At 40.6% G+C, this 21,719-nt stretch overlaps 1 protein-coding gene across 1 annotated transcript; it reads left to right on the forward strand.

Moving 5' to 3' along the window:
- Window positions 1-494: 494 nt before the first annotated feature.
- Window positions 495-21,262, forward strand: cd99l2 (CD99 molecule-like 2). Its single transcript, XM_088346996.1, has 10 exons — window positions 495-624; window positions 4,346-4,399; window positions 7,689-7,709; window positions 7,782-7,817; window positions 7,890-7,976; window positions 11,250-11,318; window positions 11,385-11,438; window positions 14,522-14,641; window positions 14,711-14,773; window positions 19,729-21,262. Exons 1-10 carry the CDS (start codon window positions 561-563, stop codon window positions 19,782-19,784), a joined length of 624 nt encoding a protein of 207 aa, XP_088203122.1. The 5' UTR covers window positions 495-560; the 3' UTR covers window positions 19,785-21,262.
- The last annotated feature ends 457 nt before the right edge of the window (window positions 21,263-21,719 follow it).

A 21,719-nucleotide genomic window follows, 5' to 3' on the forward strand; every position in this document is an offset into this window, starting at 1 on the left:
TTACAATGTGCTTCACACGTACTCATTCACACACACACTCACACACCAACAGGGAGTCAGCCATGCAAGGCGCAACCTGCTTATTGGGGGCATTATGGATTCAGTGTCTTGCCCAAGGACACTTCGACATATAACACGGAGGAGCCGGGAATCGAACCTGCGATCTCTTGATCCCAAGACGAGCGCTCTACCACCTGTTACAATACAGTAATGAGGAATTCTGGCAAAGTTTTGGGAAGATCTGCTTATTCTGCAATCTAAGGCTGGGCTGATGGATCCAGATATCGATATTATCGATAGTGAGTGAGTCCTTGGATCAGATTGATACTTACTCTCTATTTACACGGATTGTTTGCATTTTTCTTGAGGATATAATACAAAAAAAATCTAGCGTTCTAAAAATAAAAGCTGACAAAGGCTTTTTTGTCTCCCTGACGCCCGCAAAACTTTTATTTTTTAAGGATTAAACGGAAGCCGCTGGGTGCACCTCTGGACACGCCCCTAAAAGCTTCTACTTGACACTTCCGGTGGCTCGTAGGACGTCTCCTCACGGTGTAGCCATGGCGTTTTTTCCAGGGGTTCCTCCTTTGTTGGCGATGATGATGATGCTGCTCATTGTACAAGGTAAAAAACAAACAAATATTTAGGGAACAAAGATAACAGACAGCTATTTTCTGCAGCGCACATCGCCCTTCCTTGTTTGTGCCGCAGCGCAGTCTCCCCCCCAGGAGAATAACGGTCCGCTCTTTTGTCCTTTTAGTGTCCATATTTGGCTCCATAATAACACCATTTTTTATACAAACTACTATTTATTTGACATTTTATGCAGATAACAAACAAAAAGTCACACAGCGTAAAATTAAACAGAAGAATGAAGACGATTGAGTCGGCCCGCGGGCCACAATAGGCCCGCCAGGGTTTTAATCCTACCCTCCGAACGAAATTGCTCAAAATATCATTGTAATAGTTTATAAAATACTACTAATTATATAAAATGTATTTTTTGGGTGCTAAATTTGAAGAATCCGCCTACAGAAATACAACAAAAATACTACATATCATATATAGTGTTTAAAACAGGGACCTCGTATACTATTTTGCTTTTATTTTGAAAATATACTACTGTACAGAAGTACTTTACGACAAAAATCCTAATACAGTAATACCATGATACGAAAATACTACTACTTAAACATTGCACCAGAAATACTACAAAAATCCTAATACAGTAATACCATGATACAAAAATATTACTACTTAAACATTGCACCAGAAATACTTCTAAAAATCCTAATACAGTAATACCATGATACAAAAATATTACTACTTAAACATTGCACCAGAAATACTACAAAAAAATCCTAATACAGCAATACTATGATACAAAAATATTACTACTTAAACATTGCACCAGAAATACTACTAAAATCCTAATACAGTAATACTATGATACAAAAATACTACTACTTAAACATTGCACCGGAAATACTACAAAAAAACAGTTGTATTACCAAAAATACAGAAAAAAAAGACAAAAATAGTACTATGAAAAATACTTTAAAAATACTTCTTTGGAATTTTGAAAGAAATACTAAATACCAAAAATATGGTAGGTAGGGGCACCATTTCCTGTGGTGTGTCTTGGGCAATTACAGCCTGGTGGTGCCCATCCTGCTCCAGGCCAACAAATATTTCCACGCAAAAAACAATAATGTAATAAAAAATAATACCAGAGAAGTTACTACAGAAATACAACAAGAATACTACAACAGAGGTATTACGACAGAAATATTAGAACAATTCTACAATGGCAATAGTACAAAAAAAACTACAATAATATTACAAAAATAACACAAAAATACTACAGATATACATGGGAATACTACAAAAATACTACTAAAACACTACAAATATACTACTAAGTAAATACTACAAAAATAAAACTACAATTATACTCAGATATTCAACAAAAAAATGACCATGGATATCCAACAGAAATACTGGAAATACTACAAAAATAACACAGGAATACTACAGATATACAAAAAAAGATTCTACTATGGAAATACGACATAAAAACCACTAAAATACTACATATATATACTGTACTACTAAATAAATACCATAAAAATAAAACTACAGTAATACTATAGAACATACCTCAGATACAACAGAAATACTACAAAAATACTACAACAGTTATTACGACAGAAATATTTGAAACATTGTGCAATGGAAATACTTCAAAAATAAAATTACAGTAATACTACAAAAATAACACAGAAATGTTACAGATATACAACAAATATTCTACTATGGAAATTCTACAAAACTACTAAAAAAACTACAAATATTCTACTAAGTAAATACTACAAAAATACGACTAAAAACACTACAAATATACTACTAATTAAATACTACAAAAATACAACTAAAACACTACAAATATACTACTAAGTAAATACTGCAAAAATAAAACTACAGTAATAGTACAGGAAATACCTCAGATATACAACAAAAAATACTATGGACATACAACAGAAATACTACCGAAATACTTAAAAAAATAATACTGCAGGACTACTACAAAATACTGCTGCAGAAATACTACCTAAAAAGTACTGTAATCCTACAAAAAACCCAAAAAAATACAACAAAATCCGACAGCAGAAATACTGCAAAAATACTTCAACAGACTTATTACGACGGAAATACCAGAAATATTCTATTGTGGAAATATTACAAGAATAAAACTACAGTAATACTAGAAAAATAACACAAAAATGTTACAGGTATACAACAAAGATTCTACTATAGAAATACTAAAAAAAACTACTAAAATACTGCAAATATACTACAAAAATAAAACTACAGTAATACTACAGAAAATACCAAAGAAATACATCAAAATCCGACTGCAGAAATACTGCAAAAATACTAAAAGAGGGACCTTAGCACCATCTAACCTTACTCGTGCATTCATTCTCTAGTCGGTTATTTGGCCACATTCAGCGCAACAGATGAGGTGAGTTTTACCATCCGGGGGAATTCCCCCCTCCCAAATTTGAAGTTGGTTTCGCCTGTTCGTTTAGCAGTTAAAAGCCTTCACCGGGCAGTTCCTCACACTCAATACTCGTCGTGATGGGAATTCCGTCTCTTTTTCGAGAAGCGGCCCTTTTGGCTCGGCTCACTATAAAGAGCCGACTCTTTCAGCTCCCAAAAGCCTCTTCAGATTGTTTTTGTTGCTTGTATCCATACATTGAAAATTGATTTCGTAACATTATTCATCCAATTACTTTTGGGGGACAAACAAAGCTAAAAAAGCAAAAAGACAACAATGAAAATAGAAACAACAGAAGAAGAAAATAAAATTGTCATGATTACTGATGTGAATCACCCTTTGCGCCAACTGCCTCGGACCCGGATTGGCTCCCTGTCCCTATTCAAACCGACTTCTATCCGTCCCCTTTTGTTGGTCTGTCTGCGAATCTCTGTTCACTCTAGGCAAGCCTTTTCGACCCCGACTCACACCCGTCCCGTTTTTTGCTCCTGTTTGTCTCCCGCTACGACCTGTTATGATCTCGACCACATCTGCTCTCCCGTCCCGAATCACGATCCTTTTTTTGATCCCGACCACGTCTGCTCTCCCGTCCCGGCTTACGACTGGTTTCCGACCCCGACCACGTCTTGCTCTCCCAATCCCGGCTAACGACCAGTTTTCCACCCCTGACACCGCCATCGCTCGCTACGGAAGATCCACTTCCGTATTCGGATCACAAGCCGAGTACTAGAGCGAACCCCTTCCTCGTTCCTTCAATAAAACTTGTTATAAACGTTACGCGAGTGGGTCCTGTTTCCGTTTCGGTCCTGACAAAAATAAAAGCAAAAAGATAGGAAAAAAAGAAGAAACAATAATAAAGGAAGAAAAAAAGGCTAGAAGTCTTGGAATAATTAAAGGAAGGAAAAGCAGGGAAAAAGGAAAAATGCTAGAAAAATAAGAAGAAGAAAAAGCTTGGGGGAGAAAAAGAAATGAAAAAGAACAAAAAAGCAGTACAATATCACCTCCTGTTGAGCATTTCCTGTACTCAGGTTGCATGTGAAAATTGAAAAGGTCTACAGGATCAGCCCCTTGGCCCATATTTTCAACCCAATTCTTCCCCTGATTCCAAACAGTTGCCCGCCCTCGCGGTTGACGCCCATTGTGCCCCCTGCTGGCCGGCAGAATGAACAACAAGTGTGCAGCCCAGTGTTTTTATTATTATTTCTTTTTAGCGAAAAAGAACGAGTCAGCGTTTTCGGGAACACTCGATTGTTATTCTCATTGTTCTTCTCTGTGTTGCTGCAGTGCGGCCCCAGGCCCTGGACCTGGCCGACGCTTTGGGCCCCGCCGGCGCGCTGAGTGGGTAACACGCACACACAATCAGTATTGCAAAAGGATTGGCCCCCAAGAACATTTTTGACATACTGTGGTACCTCTGCTTACGAATCCAATTTGTTCCGGGAGTTGCTTTGTAACCTGGAACATTTGTAAATTGAGACGCTTTTTGAATGGAAATGCGCTAATCCGTTCCAAGCCCCTCTTGAAAAATGAATCAGAAAAGAGCGTCGAAACATGAAAAAAATTAAAAATGAGATTACCGAACAATAAAAATAAAACGAGAGGCACGTCATGTAAGCAAAAAAAAAAGGATAATAGAAATCGTAAAAATATTCATTTAGCTTTTAATTGGCCTCTTTGTTTCTGGTCCTAAGCAGTTTTTTTTTTAAATTTGCATTTCTTAGAAAACTGATCCAAAGACGTCTGCTTTTGTCGGTTTTTGGGCAATCCCCCAGAACTACGCAAGGCAAACGTCATGATAATGAGCGATAGCCTGTCCTGTCAACCCTTTTTCTGGGTGATTCCTTTCCACAAATTTTGATTTTGCCAAATGTCTCAAATTTGGACTGACGGAATGATGGCTGCTTCCTGCTCCTTGTCGTCTCTGGCCTCCTTCAGGGCCGTGTGCGTTTTATCTCTTGCTTTGTTTCGATGGCCCAAAAAAAGTCTCTTCCTCTTCTTTTCTCCTTGTCCACTTTTCTGCATGTCTTTTGTGAATGATAGCTCTTCCTAGCGCTATCATACAGTAGACCTGGGCTGTCAAACTCATTTGAAGTTGGGGGCCACACGATAGAACAAACATTCGGTCGGGGCCCGGACTAGTACATTAAAGAGAAAGAAAAAGAGGGATAAAGAAATAAGAGAAAGAGGGAGGGAAAAGGAGAGAGGGCGGGACAAAGAAAGAAAAAGAGATAGAGCGTGAGAAAGATAAAAAGTCGTGAGAGCGGGGGGAAAGAAAGGGAGAGGAACAAAAATATCCAAAGAAAAAAGAAAGCGTGAAGGGTATGAAGAGAGAAAAGGAAAAAAGGAAGTTAGAGCAAAAGAGAGACAAAAGGGGTGAGAGAGACAGAGAGACAAAAGGGGTAAGAGAGAGAGAGAGAGAGAGAGACAGAGAGAGACAAAAGGGGTAAGAGAGAGGGAGACAGAAAGAGACAAAAGGGGTGAGAGAGAGAGAGAGACAGAGAGAGACAAAAGGGGTGAGAGAGAGCGAGAAATAATGAAAGTGAGAAATAATGAGAGAGAGAGAGAAATAATGAAAGTGAGAAATAATGAGAGAGAGAGAGATAAAGAGCAAGAGAAAAAGAGAGAGAGACAAAAGGGGTGAGAGAGAGAGAGACAAAAGGGGTGAGAGAGAGAGAGACAAAAGGGGTGAGAGAGAGAGAGACAAAAGGGGTAAGAGAGAGGGAGACAGAAAGAGACAAAAGGGGTGAGAGAGAGAGACAGAGAGAGACAAAAGGGTTGAGAGAGAGAGAAATAATGAAAGTGAGAAATAATGAGAGAGAAATAATGAAAGTGAGAAATAATGAGAGAGAGAGAGAAATAATAAAAGTGAGAATAAATGAGAGAGAGAGAGAGAGAGAGATAAAGAGCAAGAGAAAAAGAGAGAGAGAGCGCAAGAGAGAGAGAGAGAGACAAAAGTGGTGAGAGAGAGAGAGAGACAAAAGGGGTGACAGACAGAGAGAGAGAAATAATGAAAGTGAGAAATAATGAGAGAGAGAGAAATAATGAAAGTGAGAAATAATGAGAGAGAGAGAGAAAAATAATGAAAGTGAGAAATAATGAGAGAGAGAGATAGAGAGCAAGAGAAAAAGAGAGAGCGCAAAAGAGAGCGCAAAAGAGAGCGCAAGAGAGAGAGCGCAAGAGAGAGAGAGAGCGAGAGAAAAAGAGAAGAAATAAATGCAAGTACAGTGTCTTTGTTCGAGGCACCTGGCTTTGGCAACATCAAGTTGACATATTTCAACCTGCAGCTCATTTTTCTCTTGCGCTTCTCTGAGTGTTGTCTCGCGGGTCGGATTCAATCCCTTTGCGGGCCTGATCTGGCCTGCGGGCCGCCTGTTTGACACCTGTGCAGTAGACAGTCTACAGAGCCTGAAGGGGACACGAAGAGCATGCCAGGATTTACTTATACCTACTGGGTTGCCAGGTAGAACTCAGGGAGCGGCAAATGGCAGCACCTACTGTACTGTATTTTTGACTTTGTATACTAAAACACCTTTGTAACTAGCGGCAAATATTTTCCTGTTCAAATATTTTGTAACCTGAAACTTTCGATTGTAAAGATATTTGTAAGTAGAGGTACCACTGTATTACCAATTTTTAGACTTCACACTTAAAGAGCTAAAAACTCAAAATACTTTTCAAGAATCGTCATGTGAGACGCGATCTTGAAAAGAAACTATATTGATTCCACATTTTATATTGTGCTGACAAATAAAACATTGAAAAATAGGAGTTGCAAAAGTGTTGGTCCCCTTTCAGTTAATACCTTGTACCACACCCCTTTTACTGCGATTTTTTGGGTAGGTGACTACAATCTTTGCACATCTCGAAAGCGAAATATTTTCCCATTCTTCCTCAATGTTTGATGGTGCATCTGCCTAATGGTAGAAACAGAACACATTTATTAGTTATACGGTTTAAGGTATGTCCAAGATCCGGCCCAGGGGCCAGGTACAGCCCATGATCAAATTTTTACTGGCCCATTGCCTCTGTCATAAAATTAATAATATCTGGCCTGCAGTATAAAATATATTTGTAAAATAAATACATTCAATTCAGCATTTGACCAGATGATGGCAGTAGCCCTTGTGCCACCTTGCCTTTGGCTTTTTGTGAGAATTTTTGCCCATGTCATTTCCAACATGGTGACTGTTAAAAAAAAAAAAAAAAAAAAAGGAAAACTGACTGTGAGGGTGCCGTTTCCAGGAAGTGGAAATTGGAGCATTTCTTTCACCAAAATTCAAAACAACTGCGTCTTAACTGTAGCTGTTTTTAAAGAATATCATATCAATTGTCACTGACATACCAAACATGCTGACTACAAAAAGCTAACCTGTAACGAATGCTGTGAAAAGGTGAAGCAACTGGAAGCTGTTTAAACAGCGCAGCTTTGGCGCCAGACCCTGCCAGCCAAATGAAAATGCTACAAGGGCAGGCTACGGAGGATGAATTTATTGAAGATGGTCGAAACATTATATTAGCTTACCAAATCTGGCTCGCCTACACGATTTAAATTAAAAAAAAAAAACGGAAAATGTGAGTTGACCTCTAAACACACCCAATGACCTTGTGTCTTCCCTTGTGTTCACAGCCACACAACCACCGTTGCCAGGTAACAAATTCACATCTCCAAAATAATCCAATAATAATGAATGCCAACCACGTATCACGTCGCCCCCTGCAGGTACAAAGGCTCCGATCAAGTCGAAAGGCAAAACAGGTAAGCGTCATGCTGCCGGTTTTTCTTCTTTTGGTTTCCCCTTTTGCCACTCTTTCCTCATTTTGAACCCAGTCGCCGCGGACGAGTTTGACCTGGCCGACGCCCTGGACCCCAAAAACGACATTCCCAAAGACAAGGATAAAGGGGGCCGGCGTGGAGGTGGGTCAAACAAAGGTTGACGCTGCGGCTGCAACAACTAATCGATGAAAAGATGATTAAAAAGCGTTGTCTTGCAATTTATACATCGCTCGGCACGTTAATTAAAGGCAAAAAAGGGGGGCATTGGATTTCATGATGACGTTGAGGAGACATGCTTGTAGTTTCACTTCGTTCCAGCAGAGGGCTCGTAATGTGTAGTTTACATTTTCAGTTGCAGAAAGATATTCCCGTGACAATTTTACCCCTCAATTTTTGCATGACTTATAATGATGAATAGATTGTCTACAATTGATACCTAATCCTTGCACTTTTACACATTTCATAGTGCCTTGTTTAAGTATAGATAGATAGATAATGTCTAGATAGATAGATAAATAATGTCTAGATAGATAGATAATGTCTAGATAGATAGATATAGATAGATAATGTCTAGATAGATAGATAATGTCTAGACATAGATGTCTAGATAGATAGATAATGTCTAGATAGATAGATAGATAGATATGTCTAGATAGATGTCTAGATAGTTAGATAGAGATGTCTAGATAGATAGATAGATGTCTAGATAGATAGATAGATGTCTAGATAGATAGATAATGTCTAGATAGATATAGATAGATATGTCTAGATAGATAGATATGTCTAGATAGATAGATGTCTAGGTAGATAATGTCTAGATAGATAGATATGTCTAGATAGATAGATGTCTAGATATCTGGATAGATAGATAGATGTCTGGATAGATATATAGATGTCTAGATAGATAGATATGTCTAGATAGATAGCTGGATAGATATGTCTAGATACAAAACTCAATTCCAATGAAGTTGGGAAAGTGTGTTAATTGCAAATAAAAATTGATCCAAGTAAATTGCAAATTCTTTTCAACCCATGTTTAAATGAATGCACAGCAAAGACAACATATTTATTGTCTTCACTCATAAACTTTATTGTTTTGGGAGAAAATCATCAACTCTGTAATTTGATGACAGCAACACGTGCCAAAATAGTTGGGACAGGTGTCAATAACTACTCAGAAAGTGGATGAATGGAAATCAACCAACTATTTGCAGGTGAACAGATGAATTAGCAACAGGTGAGAGTTGTTACTGGGTATAAAAAAGGGAGACCCGAACAAGCTAAGTCATTCACATGCAAGGATGGGGCGAGGTTCACCTCTTTGTGAACAACTGCGTGAGCAAATTGTTGAACAGTTTAAAAACAACATTCCTCAAAGTACAATTGCAAGGAATTTAGGGATATCATCATCTACAGTCCATAATATTGTGAAAAGGTTCAGGGAATCTGGAGAAATCACTGTGCGTAAACGGCATGGCCGTAAACCATTATTGAATGCCCGTGACCTCCGAGCCCTCAAGCGGTACTGCATTAAGAACCGACATCAATGTGTAAAGGACATCACCACATGGGCTCAGGAACACTTTGGAAAACCACTGTCAGTCAATACAGTTCGACGCTATATCCGTAAGTGTGGGTTAAAACTTTATGTTGCAAAGCGTAAGCCATTCATCAACAACATCCAGAAACGCCGCAGGGTTCTCTGGGCCCGAGCCCATCTAAAATGGACTGATACAAAGTGGAAAAGTGTTCTGTGGTCTGATGAGTCAGTTTTCCAAATTGTGTTTGGAAATTGTGGACGTCGTGTCCTCCGGTCCAAAGAAGAACAGAACCACCCAGACTGTTATGCACGCAAAGTGCAAAAGCCAGCATCTGTGATGGTATGGGGGTGCATGAGTGGCCAAGGAATGGGTAACCTGCACATCTGTGAAGGCACCATTAATGCAGAAAAGTACATTCAGGTTTTGGAACAAAGTATGTTGCCATCCAAACAGAATCTTTACCATGGGCGCCCTTGCTTCTTCCAGCAGGATAATGCCAAGCCACACACTGCACGTCTCACGACAGCGTGGCTTCGTAGTAAGAGGGTGCGGGTGCTTGACTGGCCTGCCTGCAGTCCTGACCTGTCTCCCATTGAAAATGTGTGGCGCATTATAAAGCGCAGAATAAGACAAAGGAGACCCCGGACTGTTGAACAGCTGAAGCTGTACATAAAGCAAGAATGGGAAAGGATTCCACTATCAACGATTCAACAACTAGTCTCCTCACTTCCTAAACGTTTATTGAGTGTTATTAAAAGGAAAGGTGATGTAACACAATGGTGAAGAAGCCCCTTTCCCAACTACTTTGGCACTTGTTGCAATTATAAAATTCTAAGTTTATCATTATTTGCTTATGGAAATAAAGTTTATGAGTTTGAACATGGATAATCTTGTCTTTGTGGTGTATTCATTTAAATATGGGTTAGAAAAGGTTTGCAAGTCATTCTATTCTAATTTTACTGACATTTTAAACTTTTTCCCAACTTCAATGGAATTGACTTTTGTAGATAGATAGATGTCTAGATAGATATATAATGTCTAAATAGATATAGATAGATATGTCTAGATAGATAGATATGTCTGGATAGATAGATGCCTAGATAGGTAATGTCTAGATAGACAGAGATAGATAGATATGTCTAGATAGATAGATGTCTAGATGTCCAGATAGATAGATAGATGTCTGGATAGATATATAGATGTCTAGATAGATAGATGGATAGATATATCTAGATAGATAGCTAGATAGATATGTCTAGATAGATAGCTGGATAGATATGTCTAGATAGATAGATGTCTAGATAGATAGATAATGTCTAAATAGATATAGATAGATATGTCTAGATAGATAGATATGTCTGGATAGATAGATGCCTAGATAGGTAATGTCTAGATAGATAGAGATAGATAGATATGTCTAGATAGATAGATGTCGGGATAGATATATAGATGTCTAGATAGATAGATGGATAGATATATCTAGATAGATAGCTAGATAGATATGTCTAGATAGATGTCTAGATAGAGCGATAAATAGATGTCTAGATAGATAGATAGATGTCTAGATAGATAGATATAGATAGATAATACTTTATTGATCACCGTAGGGAAATTCGCGTAGCATGCACCTGTCCTCTTGGGCAGGCAATGACACCTCATAGGATAATGCCATACAAACTAATGCCAGCTGCTGTTAGATAAGAGGGAAGAAGAAATTCAATGGCAAAGCGAAGCCACCAGAGAGCAGTGTTGGCCTCATTTTGAAGAGAATTTGTTGAGAATTTCAAGCATTTACATGAATCCTTGAAAACATTCAAATGGAAGCATTTTCAAGCACCCGTATGAATGAACCCTGCCATGTGTCTGGGCGCAGGAGGATTCTCCGACAGCGACCTGATTGACGTCGGAAATGACGAAAGCTACAAACCCGACAAAGGAAGAGGTAACCAGTTTGATTCCCGAGACTCTAGACTATTTGACATTTTCGCTCTCATTTATGGAAACTCAGGCGGACGACCGGGCGGCGATCACATCAACCAACGCGACGACAACAGCGGAACGGGTGAGAACAGGGACGAATGGAATTCCTATCGCTCTACCGTAAATCCAAGTACCTCAGTAGCCGGGACAGGAGAGCAAAAAACGTGGTCGGGATCAGAAACGAGTCGAAAGCCAGGAGAGGAGAGTAGACGTGGTCAGGATCAAATAACAGGTCGAAGCGGGAAACAGACGGGAGCAAAAAAGAGGTGTGAATCAGTGTTCGGTCTAAAGCGACCATTTACATGTGGGAGAGCTAATAAAATATTGACTAATCGTAGGAGGAAATTCAGACAAAGACATTTTGAGTTTTCTCAGGGTCCTTTTGTCTTGCGCCGCACCCCTTCCCCCACTGACTGTATTTTATTTACAACGGGTTGGACAAAGACAAAGGAGAAAAGAAACGCCCTCTGCCCCTCCCACCTGGGACAGTTCCAACACTTTTAAACAAAGAAACACTGATTAGAAATACACACTTTTGAGCAAATACGTTTAAGCCTACTTTACAATCAGGGTTGAAAAAAGCTTGCCTAGAGTAAACTGAGGCTTGCAGACGGACTGACAACAAGTGACAGATAGACACATTGATTGCATTGAAATTGCAATACTGGTCTAAAAGATCCCAATGAGGGATTTTTCCATAATCGTGCAGCCCTGACATTTTTCCACCTGAGTGGAATCCCTTTTTAAGTCGCAGCCATGTTTGTCTGTGTTTGTTTGCATCGGACAACAGTGCCACCTAGTGGTCACATATTGAACACTCATGCTTTATCTGTGCATAAGTTGAAATATTGTATGTTGTCAACATACTCAATACTGTTAAACCTCTTTGCTCCTGTTATGTATTACATGAATATTGTCAGATGAATAGATTGTCAGAAACCAGAACAGGATGAGGACCCAATCGCGTGACGTTCTCACAAAAGCCTCTTATTTTACGGGAAATGGGGAGTCATGCACGTAAGACAGCTGCTCTTGGTGTGGAAAGACAGGAAGCCAGAGACTGACGAGATTGATTCCAATCGCCCAAGTTGATATCGGACAGACGGGGTCGATACAGGACGGGAGAGACAGGATAGATAACCAATCAGGAGAATCTAGACGGGAACGAAAACTGGAGAAAATAATAAACGGGAAGGAAACGAAACTGGAAACCGAAATTAAACAGGACAAAATAAACAGGAACAATACCGGACAGGAAATACCAACAGGAACAGGACTGTGTCAAAACCTGCGTCTTGCAGGGCAGAAGTTCCTTGACGGACTGACAAACTAAGAGAGAGCGCACGACAAGGTCGATACCAATTGCCCGAGTTGATATGGGACGGATGGGGTCGATACAGGACAGGACGGGAGAGACAGGATAGATCACGAATCAGGATATCGAAAATAAACAGGAGAAACTAGACGGGAACGAAAACTGGAAACCGAAATTAAACAGGAAAATGAAATGAAATGATCTGCATTTATATAGCGCTTTTCAAGTCAAGACTTCCCAAAGCGCTTTACAGTGTGCTTCACATTTCCCAATAGCGGCCGTGCAGCCATGTAAGGCGCTCACCTGCTTATCGGGGGCATTAGGGGTTCAGTGTCTTACCCAAGGACACTTCAACATGTAACACGGAGGAGCCGGGATTCGAACTGCTATCTCTTGATCCCAAGACGAGCGCTCTACCTTCTGAGCCAAACGGACAGGAAATACCAACAGGAACAGGACAGTGTCAAAACATGCGTCTTGCGGGGCAGAAGTTCGTTGACGGACTGAGTAACTAAGAGAGAGCGCACGACGTGATCGATACCAATTGCCCGAGTTGATATCGGACAGATGGGGTCAATACCGGACAGGACGGGACAGCCAGGACTGATAATGAAACAGGATATCGAAATAAAACAGGAAACCTAGACGGGAACGAAAACTGGAGAGAATAATAAACAGGACAAAAATAGACGGGAACGAAACTGGAAACTGATATTAAACAGGACAGAAATAAAGGGGAACAATACCGGAAAGGGAATACCAACAGAAACAGGACTTTGTCAAAACCTGCGTCTTGCGGAGCAGAAGTTCCTTGACTAAGAGAGAGCGCACAACGAGATCGATACCAATTGCCCGAGTTGATATCGGACAGATGGGGTCGATACCGGACAGGACAGGACAGCCAGGATTGATAATGAAACAGGATATCGAAATAAAACAGGAAACCTGGACAGGAACGAAAACTGGAGAGAATAATAAACAGGACAAAAATAGACGGGAACGAAACTGGAAACTGATATTAAACAGGACAGAAATAAAGGGGAACAATACCGGAAAGGGAATACCAACAGAAACAGGACTTTGTCAAAACCTGCGTCTTGCGGAGCAGAAGTTCCTTGACTAAGAGAGAGCGCACAACGAGATCGATACCAATTGCCCGAGTTGATATCGGACAGATGGGGTCAATACCGGACAGGACGGGACAGCCAGGATTGATAATGAAACAGGATATCGAAATAAAACAGGAAACCTAGACGGGAACGAAAACTGGAGAGAATAATAAACAGGACAAAAATAGACGGGAACGAAACTGGAAACCGATATTAAACAGGACAGAAATAAAGGGGAACAATACCGGACAGGAAATACAAAAAGGACTGTGTCAAAACCTGCGTCTTGCCGGGCAGAAGTTCCTCGACGGGCTGACAAACTAAGAGAGAGCGCACTGAGCTTAAAAAGACGGAAAGCCTATCTGTTAATGAGTCGCAGCTGGCACCACACAAGTGGGTCCAATTGGGCGCCATGGCGATCGTGATAGATAGATATGAACTAATTTCTCTAGAAGGGCATCATAAATGTTTTCAAACGTCAAATAGAGTACTGCTAAACCTGTTTTGCTCCTGTTATGTATTACATGAATAATGTCAGATGAATAGATATGAACTAATTTCTCTAGAAGGGCATCATAAATATTTTCAGACCTCACCGCCGTGTTTTGCATTCGCATGGGTGTGGAAAAGAGCAGCTCGCCGTTTTCCTCGGTGCCGTCACGAAAAAGCCGCAGTGTGTAAAATGTAACCAAAAAATAGAAGCTTGTTGTCCGGAACTTACGGTACCTTCCTTGCTCGCAGAGACCACCGCCGAGATCGGCACCATCGCCGGCATCGTGAGCGCGGTGGGAATGGCACTAGTGGGCGCCATCAGCAGCTACATCTCGTACCAGAAGAAGAAGTTGTGCTTCGGGATCCAGCGTAAGTCGCTCACGCACATTCCCATTTCAGTCCGGCCACCCACACTTTCTGCTCTCATGACTTTGGCAGAGAGTCTGAATGCCGAGATGAAGGCCGAAGCTCCCGACTCGGTGCTGGCGACAGAACCGCAAGGTCAGTCCTGGGTTAAATGCAGGGTTGGGTAGGGTTACTTTAACTGGATTACTTTCAATTACTTTTGGATTACTCCAATACCAAATATGCTAATAAAAGACAAAAGAAACTAAATATGAATAAAATGATGACTCTCAACACGTGGTAAGCTTTCTCTCCTGGCTTTGATCTCTTTGATCTCCGGCAAAACGAACATAAAATGCGACCAGGGTTGGGTAGGGTTACTTTAACTTGATTACTTTCAATGACTTTTGGATGACTCCAATACCAAATATGCTAATAAAAGACAAAAGAGACGAAATATGAATAAAATGATGACTCACAACACGTGGTAAGCTTTCTCTCCTGGCTTTGATCTCTTTGATCTCCGGCAAAACTAACATCAAATGCGACCAGGGTTGGGTAGGATTACTTTATCTGGATTACTTTCAATTACTTTTGGATTACTCCAATACCAAATATGCTAATAAAAGACAAAAGAAACTAAATATGAATAAAATGATGACTCACAACACGTGGTAAGCTTTCTCTCCTGGCTTTGATCTCTTTGATCTCCGGCAAAACGAACATAAAATGCGACCAGGGTTGGGTAAGGTTACTTTAACTTAAATACTTTCAATGACTTTTGGATGACTCCAATACCAAATATGCTAATAAAAGACAAAAGAGACGAAATATGAATAAAATGATGACTCACAACACGTGGTAAGCTTTCTCTCCTGGCTTTGATCTCCAGCAAAACGAACATAAAATGCGACAGAAACAAAATGAAAACAAATCCAAACATCATTTTTGCCCTTCCATGTATTCCGTTACTCCCCGAGCCTGCACAAAATTTAGTCATTTTATTCCTATTTAGTTTCTTTTGTCTTTGATTAGCATATTTGGTATTGGAGTCATCCAAAAGTCATTGAAAGTAATCCAGTTAAAGTAACCCTACCCAACCCTGGTTTAATGTACATCTCTATTAAGTTCAAACTGTAGTAGACACACAAAATAGAGAGAGAAGACATCAATGGATGTTGAACTTGCAAAGAGGACTGGGAGAAGACCTCTCAGAAGAGAAAATTCCATCCCTTCCTAAAGCTCTTCGCCAAGCCTTTTTTAATTAATTCTTCAAGGTTACAAAAAACAGATCAGTGTTCATTTGACCTGTGAAAAGTGATGGGTCCCGGGGACTCGCATGCTCAAAAATCTATGGGTCCCAACAGATATCTATGGGTCCCCAAAATTTAGTGTTATCCAGGTTGAAATTGTAAATCGGCGACAAATATATAATATAAATCTATATATTCATTCAGTTTTAATCATCACGGTTTATTGGTAATACAAATCACTTATCACTTCAAGATTTTTCAGTCAACAACAATATTGTACATTATACAAAACAATATTGCTGAAATAATGATATTAATCTATATTTTCATTCAGTTTTAATCATCACAGTTAATTGGTAATACAAATCAGTTATCAATTCAGATTTTTCAGTTTACAATATTGTACATTATCCAAAATAATATTGCTGAAATATTATATATTCATGCAGTTTTAATCATCAGTTAGTTATCAGTTATCAGTTTTCAGTTCATATATTCTCCGTGGTTTGCTGTCCCGCCACAGTTGTAATCCATTATCATCCTCCTCATAGCGTCACCAGGAATATAATTTACTCAATTTTGGCAGAAAAGTCCTTTTCTTGCTAGGAATATTCTTTTGTTTATTTTCTTTCGTCGAATCGTTCGCTTCAACACAGGTGTTTTCCTTGCCTCCGCGATCTTCCGAAGAATTTCTCCTCCGTTTTTTCATGCCGGAATTATTGCCGTTGTTATCACTTTCTGCATTATGTTTCGAATTATTACTGACAATGAAGAAATTACAAATTTTGTGTTGGTTTACACCTTCCCTCGCCGACAACCACCACAACAATGACGTAATCTCGAAGCAACGAGATCTCGTTGGCCGAGATCGGCGTGCGAACGAAAACTTGAACCGCGAGACCAAAACAACAATGGCAGATCTGCCTAACCAAAAGTTTGGAGTGAGGTAAATTTTTGTTAAAAAAAAAAAGTAATCAGGTAATAATGACAATTTTGGTGTCAAAAAAGTTGGGTCCCGGGGACGCACGTTGATTTGACACTATGCGTCCACGGCAAAAATTATGTGTCCAGGACGCGGGGACGCGGGAAAACGAGAACACTGGTGTGGATATCAAAGAACAGTTACATGATCGGGCGATATCAACAATGATTTTGAAGGTGTAAAGGGGGACCAGGAGAAAGTTCTCAAATAATTCCCGAAAGCCCTCAACAGGATTACTAAAAGAGGGTGGACCCTGAAGGGTGTGGAATCAAAGAACAACGATTGGCAATAGTCAAAACAACAAACAGCAGTGAGTCCAAATAAGAAACTCGCATCTTCGTCCAATAGTAACAAAATCTGTCACGACCTGAACAGAATTAGGACCCAGATGCGTAACGTTAACAACAATTTTATTAAGATAAAGAGTAAAGGCGGGAAGCAAGCTGCTCGCAGAATCGGAATGTGTTCCGAATGCGGAAGTGGATCTTCCAGAGCGGGAGATCGTAGTGTCGTGGACGGAAAAACAGGTCGATAGCCGGGACAGGAGAGCAAAACGTGGTCGGGATCAAAAAGCGTGTCGTAAGCCGGGACGGGAGATCAAAACGTGGTCGGGGTTCGAAAAACAGGTCGTAGCCGGAGACAGACGGGTGAATCAGGAATGGACGGGTGGAAAACGGGTGAAAAAAGCGGGACCGACGAGAGACATATTTAAAATGCTTACCTTGTAGAAACAGAGGTTAGCTGACGGACTGACAACAGGCGAGTGAAAGGACTGACAAAATCTCCAACAGGGGTCGCCAACATTTTTGAAGCTAAGAGCTACTGTTGTTACTGATTAGCTACCAGTTTAACAGCGCATTTCTCAAATATCATGCAGTTACCATGTTGTTACCAGATTGGAATCATTAGAGGTTTCAATTAGGCTCAGCCTACCTCAAATTTCCTATGAAATCACAATGGCCCATGATATATTGTCAGAACCAGTCCTCAGGTTACCCAGGTGGTCCTTGGGGGCTATCAGGTGCCCACATGCACCATGTTGGAGACCCCTGATTTACATAATACACTTAGACCAATCAGCAGTTTTGTATTGGTGTATTTAACAACAAAAGAGGTACAAAGTTGCAAACAAACAAAGGTTCACAAAACAATAAAATGTCCATACAAAAACAAACCTGACATGATTTAAACCACAAAGACCGGACTGGATCTGGAAAAGACAAAGTAAAAACTACAAACAAAATGTCCTAACAAGATACAAAAACCACTATTAGAGGTAGCAACATGTGGAACATGTGCATAACATGTGCTGTCCAAAATGTCCTTTTAAAGGGTGAGGTGTGTGTGCCGCTCCCAGAGTTCTACCTGGTAACCTAGTGCGTGAATCCTGGCATGCTCTTCGTGTCCCCTTCCTGCTCTGTAAACCGTTTACTGGTTGGCGCCCTCCGGTGGAAGGAGTCTTACCGAACCCTCACACACTGTTTTTAAACCTTACGATATTACGTTTTAGGATTGCCATTTTCCCTTTTTGCCCCCTCTCACTTTCATCCCATATCGCTCTCTCTCTCTCTCATACTTACTCTCTCTTTCTCTTTCTTGCCCCGTGTTTTTTTCTTGTGCCCCCTTTCTCTTGCCCCCCCTATTTCTCTCTCGTCTATGCTCTCTGTCGTCCCTCTCTTTCACAGCTCTTCTCTCTTGCATCTTACATTTACTGTACTAAAAGGATAAGTGACAGATAAGAGATGATCTAAGTAATAATTTCTCTCACTGTTGCTCTCTCTCTCTCCTGCCCCCCCCCTCTTTCTCTCTCATTCCCCTTACTCTCTCTTGCCCCTATCTCTTTTCCATCCCCTCTAACTTTCATTTCTCTGTCAAGCTCTCACTTACTCACTTGCACCCCATTTCTCTCTCTTGCCCCCCCCTGTGTCTTTCTACGCCCCCCCTCTCTATTTATGCTCTCTGTCTCTCTCTCCCTCTTTTTTACACCTCTCTCTCTCTTATTGTCTTTTCTCTCTCATCGTCTTTTCTCTCTCTCATCGTCTTTTCTCTCTCTCTCTCTCTCTCTCTTTTCTCTCTCTCTCTGTCTTTCTCGTTGTCTTCTCTCTCTCTTATTGTTTTTTCTTTTTTTCATTGTCTCTTCTCTCTCTCTTTATTTTCTCTTTTCTCTCCCTCTCATAGTCTTTTCTCTCTCTCATTGTCATTTTCCTCTCCCTCATTGTCTTTTCTTTCTCTCATTGTCTTTTCTCTCTTTCTCATTCTTTTTTCTCTCTCTCTTTCTCATTGTCTTTTATCTCTCCCTCTCTCTCATTCTCATGGTCTTTTCTCTCTCTCCCTCTCTCATTGTCGTTTCTCTCTCATTCTCTTTTCTATCTCTCCCTCTCTCTTATTCTCATTGTCTTTTCTCTCTCTCCCTCTCTCATTCTTTTCTCTCTCTCCTTCTCTCCCTTTCTCATTGTCTTTTCTCTCTCTCCCTCTCTCTCATTCTCAGTGTCTTTTCTCTCTCTCCCTCTCTCTCTCATTCTCAGCGTCAGTGTCCTTTCTCTCTCTCCCTCTCTTATTCTCATTGTCTTTTCTATCTCTCCCTCTCTCTCATTCTCAGTGTCTTTTCTCTCTCTCTCCCTCTCTCATTCTCATTGTCTTTTCTATCTCTCTCTCTCATTGTCTTTTCTCTCTCTCCCTCTCTCATTCTCAGTGTCTTTTCTCTCTCTCCGTCTCTCTCATTCTCAGCGTCAGTGTCCTTTCTCTCTCCCTCTCTCATTCTCAGTGTCTTTTCTCTCTCGCCCTCTCTCATTGTTTTTCCTCTCTCTCCCTCTGTCTCATTCTCTCGGTCTCTCTGATCTAAGTAATTGGTGTTTTCTTCCTTGTCCTCATTACAGTGCAGCAAACGCTCTTGGAGCAGTCTAGCGCCGAACCTGGCCAAAACGTGGTCTGAGGACTCCGAAACCTAGCAAACATCCCAACAGTGACCGACATGCGCACACTTGCCTCTTAATGAACATTTTTAGGTTTCTTTCAACAAAGATTTTGTACAAACCTGAGTTCTTTTGCACTGACATTAAGTTTTTAGGAGTTCCTACTTGATGTGACATCGAAACTCCTCATTTTGATTGCCTTATTTTCTCTCGAGCATAATGTAGCTTTTTTGATTCTGATGTTTTTTTTTTTGCGGTTGTAAAGGGAATTTTGTTGTACTTTTATTCCTGATTCTCAAACTGGACAAACGAAGTGCGCTTTAGTGGCGAAACATGCTTAGAGCTTAATGTTGCTGTGATCTTTCGACAATGATGACCTCAGCGAAAATTTCCACGTAAGGAAGGATGACATTAATACTAATAATACAGACGCTCCCCTATTTACGAACATTCGACTTACGAAAAACGGTAGATACGAATAATTTTTTCGGGGTTTTGTATTGTGTGCACCTTTTTCCGAGTACAAGACATTACTGTAGTGCTTCTTTCCGCCACTATCGGCGTGTGGCGCTGTGAGAGCTCACTCAGCATCCCTGCAAAGAAGAAATCCCCTTCCTCTTCCTAGTTCGCGTGAAAACATACTGTATCTCCAGCGCGCTCAGAACGTTGACATTTTTATTGTTTAATATCTCCTACATCCGCAGCACGGCGGCACAGTGGTTAGCGCGTGTGCGGCACAGTTCTGAGGTCATGAGATCGAACCTCCTGTGTGGAGTTTGCATGTTCTCCCCGTGCTTGTGTGGGTTTCCTCCGGGCACTCCGGTTTCCCCCCACATTCCAAAAACATGCATGTCAGGTTAATTGCCCGGTCCAAATTGTCCCTAGGTGTGAATGGGCGAGTGAGTTGTCTGACTGACTGGAAAGCAGTTCAGGGTGTCCCCTGCTCACTGCCCGTAGATAGCTGGGATGGGCTCCAACACCCCCGCGACCCTACTGAGGATAAGCGGTGCAGATAATGGATGGATCTCGTACATCCATTCAATATGGTTGGTGTTAAGTGTAAAGATAAGGCAAGCCGTTTCTTTTGAAACGAAAGTGGAATAAGAAAGCTCGATGCGGTTGAGAAAATGGTTGGAACACTATTTTTTTTTGGCCACTTATTACCATGGAGGAGGCCCTCTTGAAGCGAATCTTCCAAAAGTAAGTTAATCTTGACCTTTATTTTTTAGTACAAAACAATACAGGTTACTTATACAAGCCTTAAACATACTTACATAAACCCTAAACATCCAAAATATAGCACTGAGCAACTTACAAATTAAACTTACAAACAATCGTCCAGAATCTTGTTCGTAAGTAGGGCAGCGTCTGTACATGTGAAGAATGTGTTTCTAAACTGACAGTAGAATGTTTGCACAAATGCATATCTGTAAAGCAATTTTCACTCCATGCAACCAGAATGCCAAAAGTGCAATAAAACGTTTGGCCAAACATGAAATTTTTTTGTGTGTTTACTTCACATAAAGATAGCACATCCTTTCACTTTGTGTTTTCTATCCTACGTACACCGAACGAAAACTACCAAATACAGGGCACATAGACGTTTTTCAAGCACCAATCCCTCGTGAGTGTGTTATCTTCTACCATTTGGCCCCTGAGTGTGACACCCTAAAGGATTTTATACATGTGACTATAAAGGATTTTATATGATTGACTACAACTTACATCTATTCAGTTTAATGCAATAAAGATCTTCACTGACTGTGCTTTAGTTCAATGTACAATAAAAGGTCAGGGCAGGCTGTGTGGAATGCATAAATGGCAGTTGTTTTGTCTAGGACACTTCTGATAACAGGAGGCCGGGATGTGCCGAAGCAGGACGACCAGAGATTGTTGGGCACAAAACAACTGCCTTGGCATGCCCATGGGAGGAGCCGACATGCTATCATGCAGGG

The sequence above is a fragment of the Urocampus carinirostris genome, chromosome 11, assembly GCF_059441175.1.
Source record: "Urocampus carinirostris isolate Australia breed hairy pipefish chromosome 11, RoL_Ucar_1.0, whole genome shotgun sequence".
Taxonomy (NCBI): domain Eukaryota; kingdom Metazoa; phylum Chordata; class Actinopteri; order Syngnathiformes; family Syngnathidae; genus Urocampus; species Urocampus carinirostris.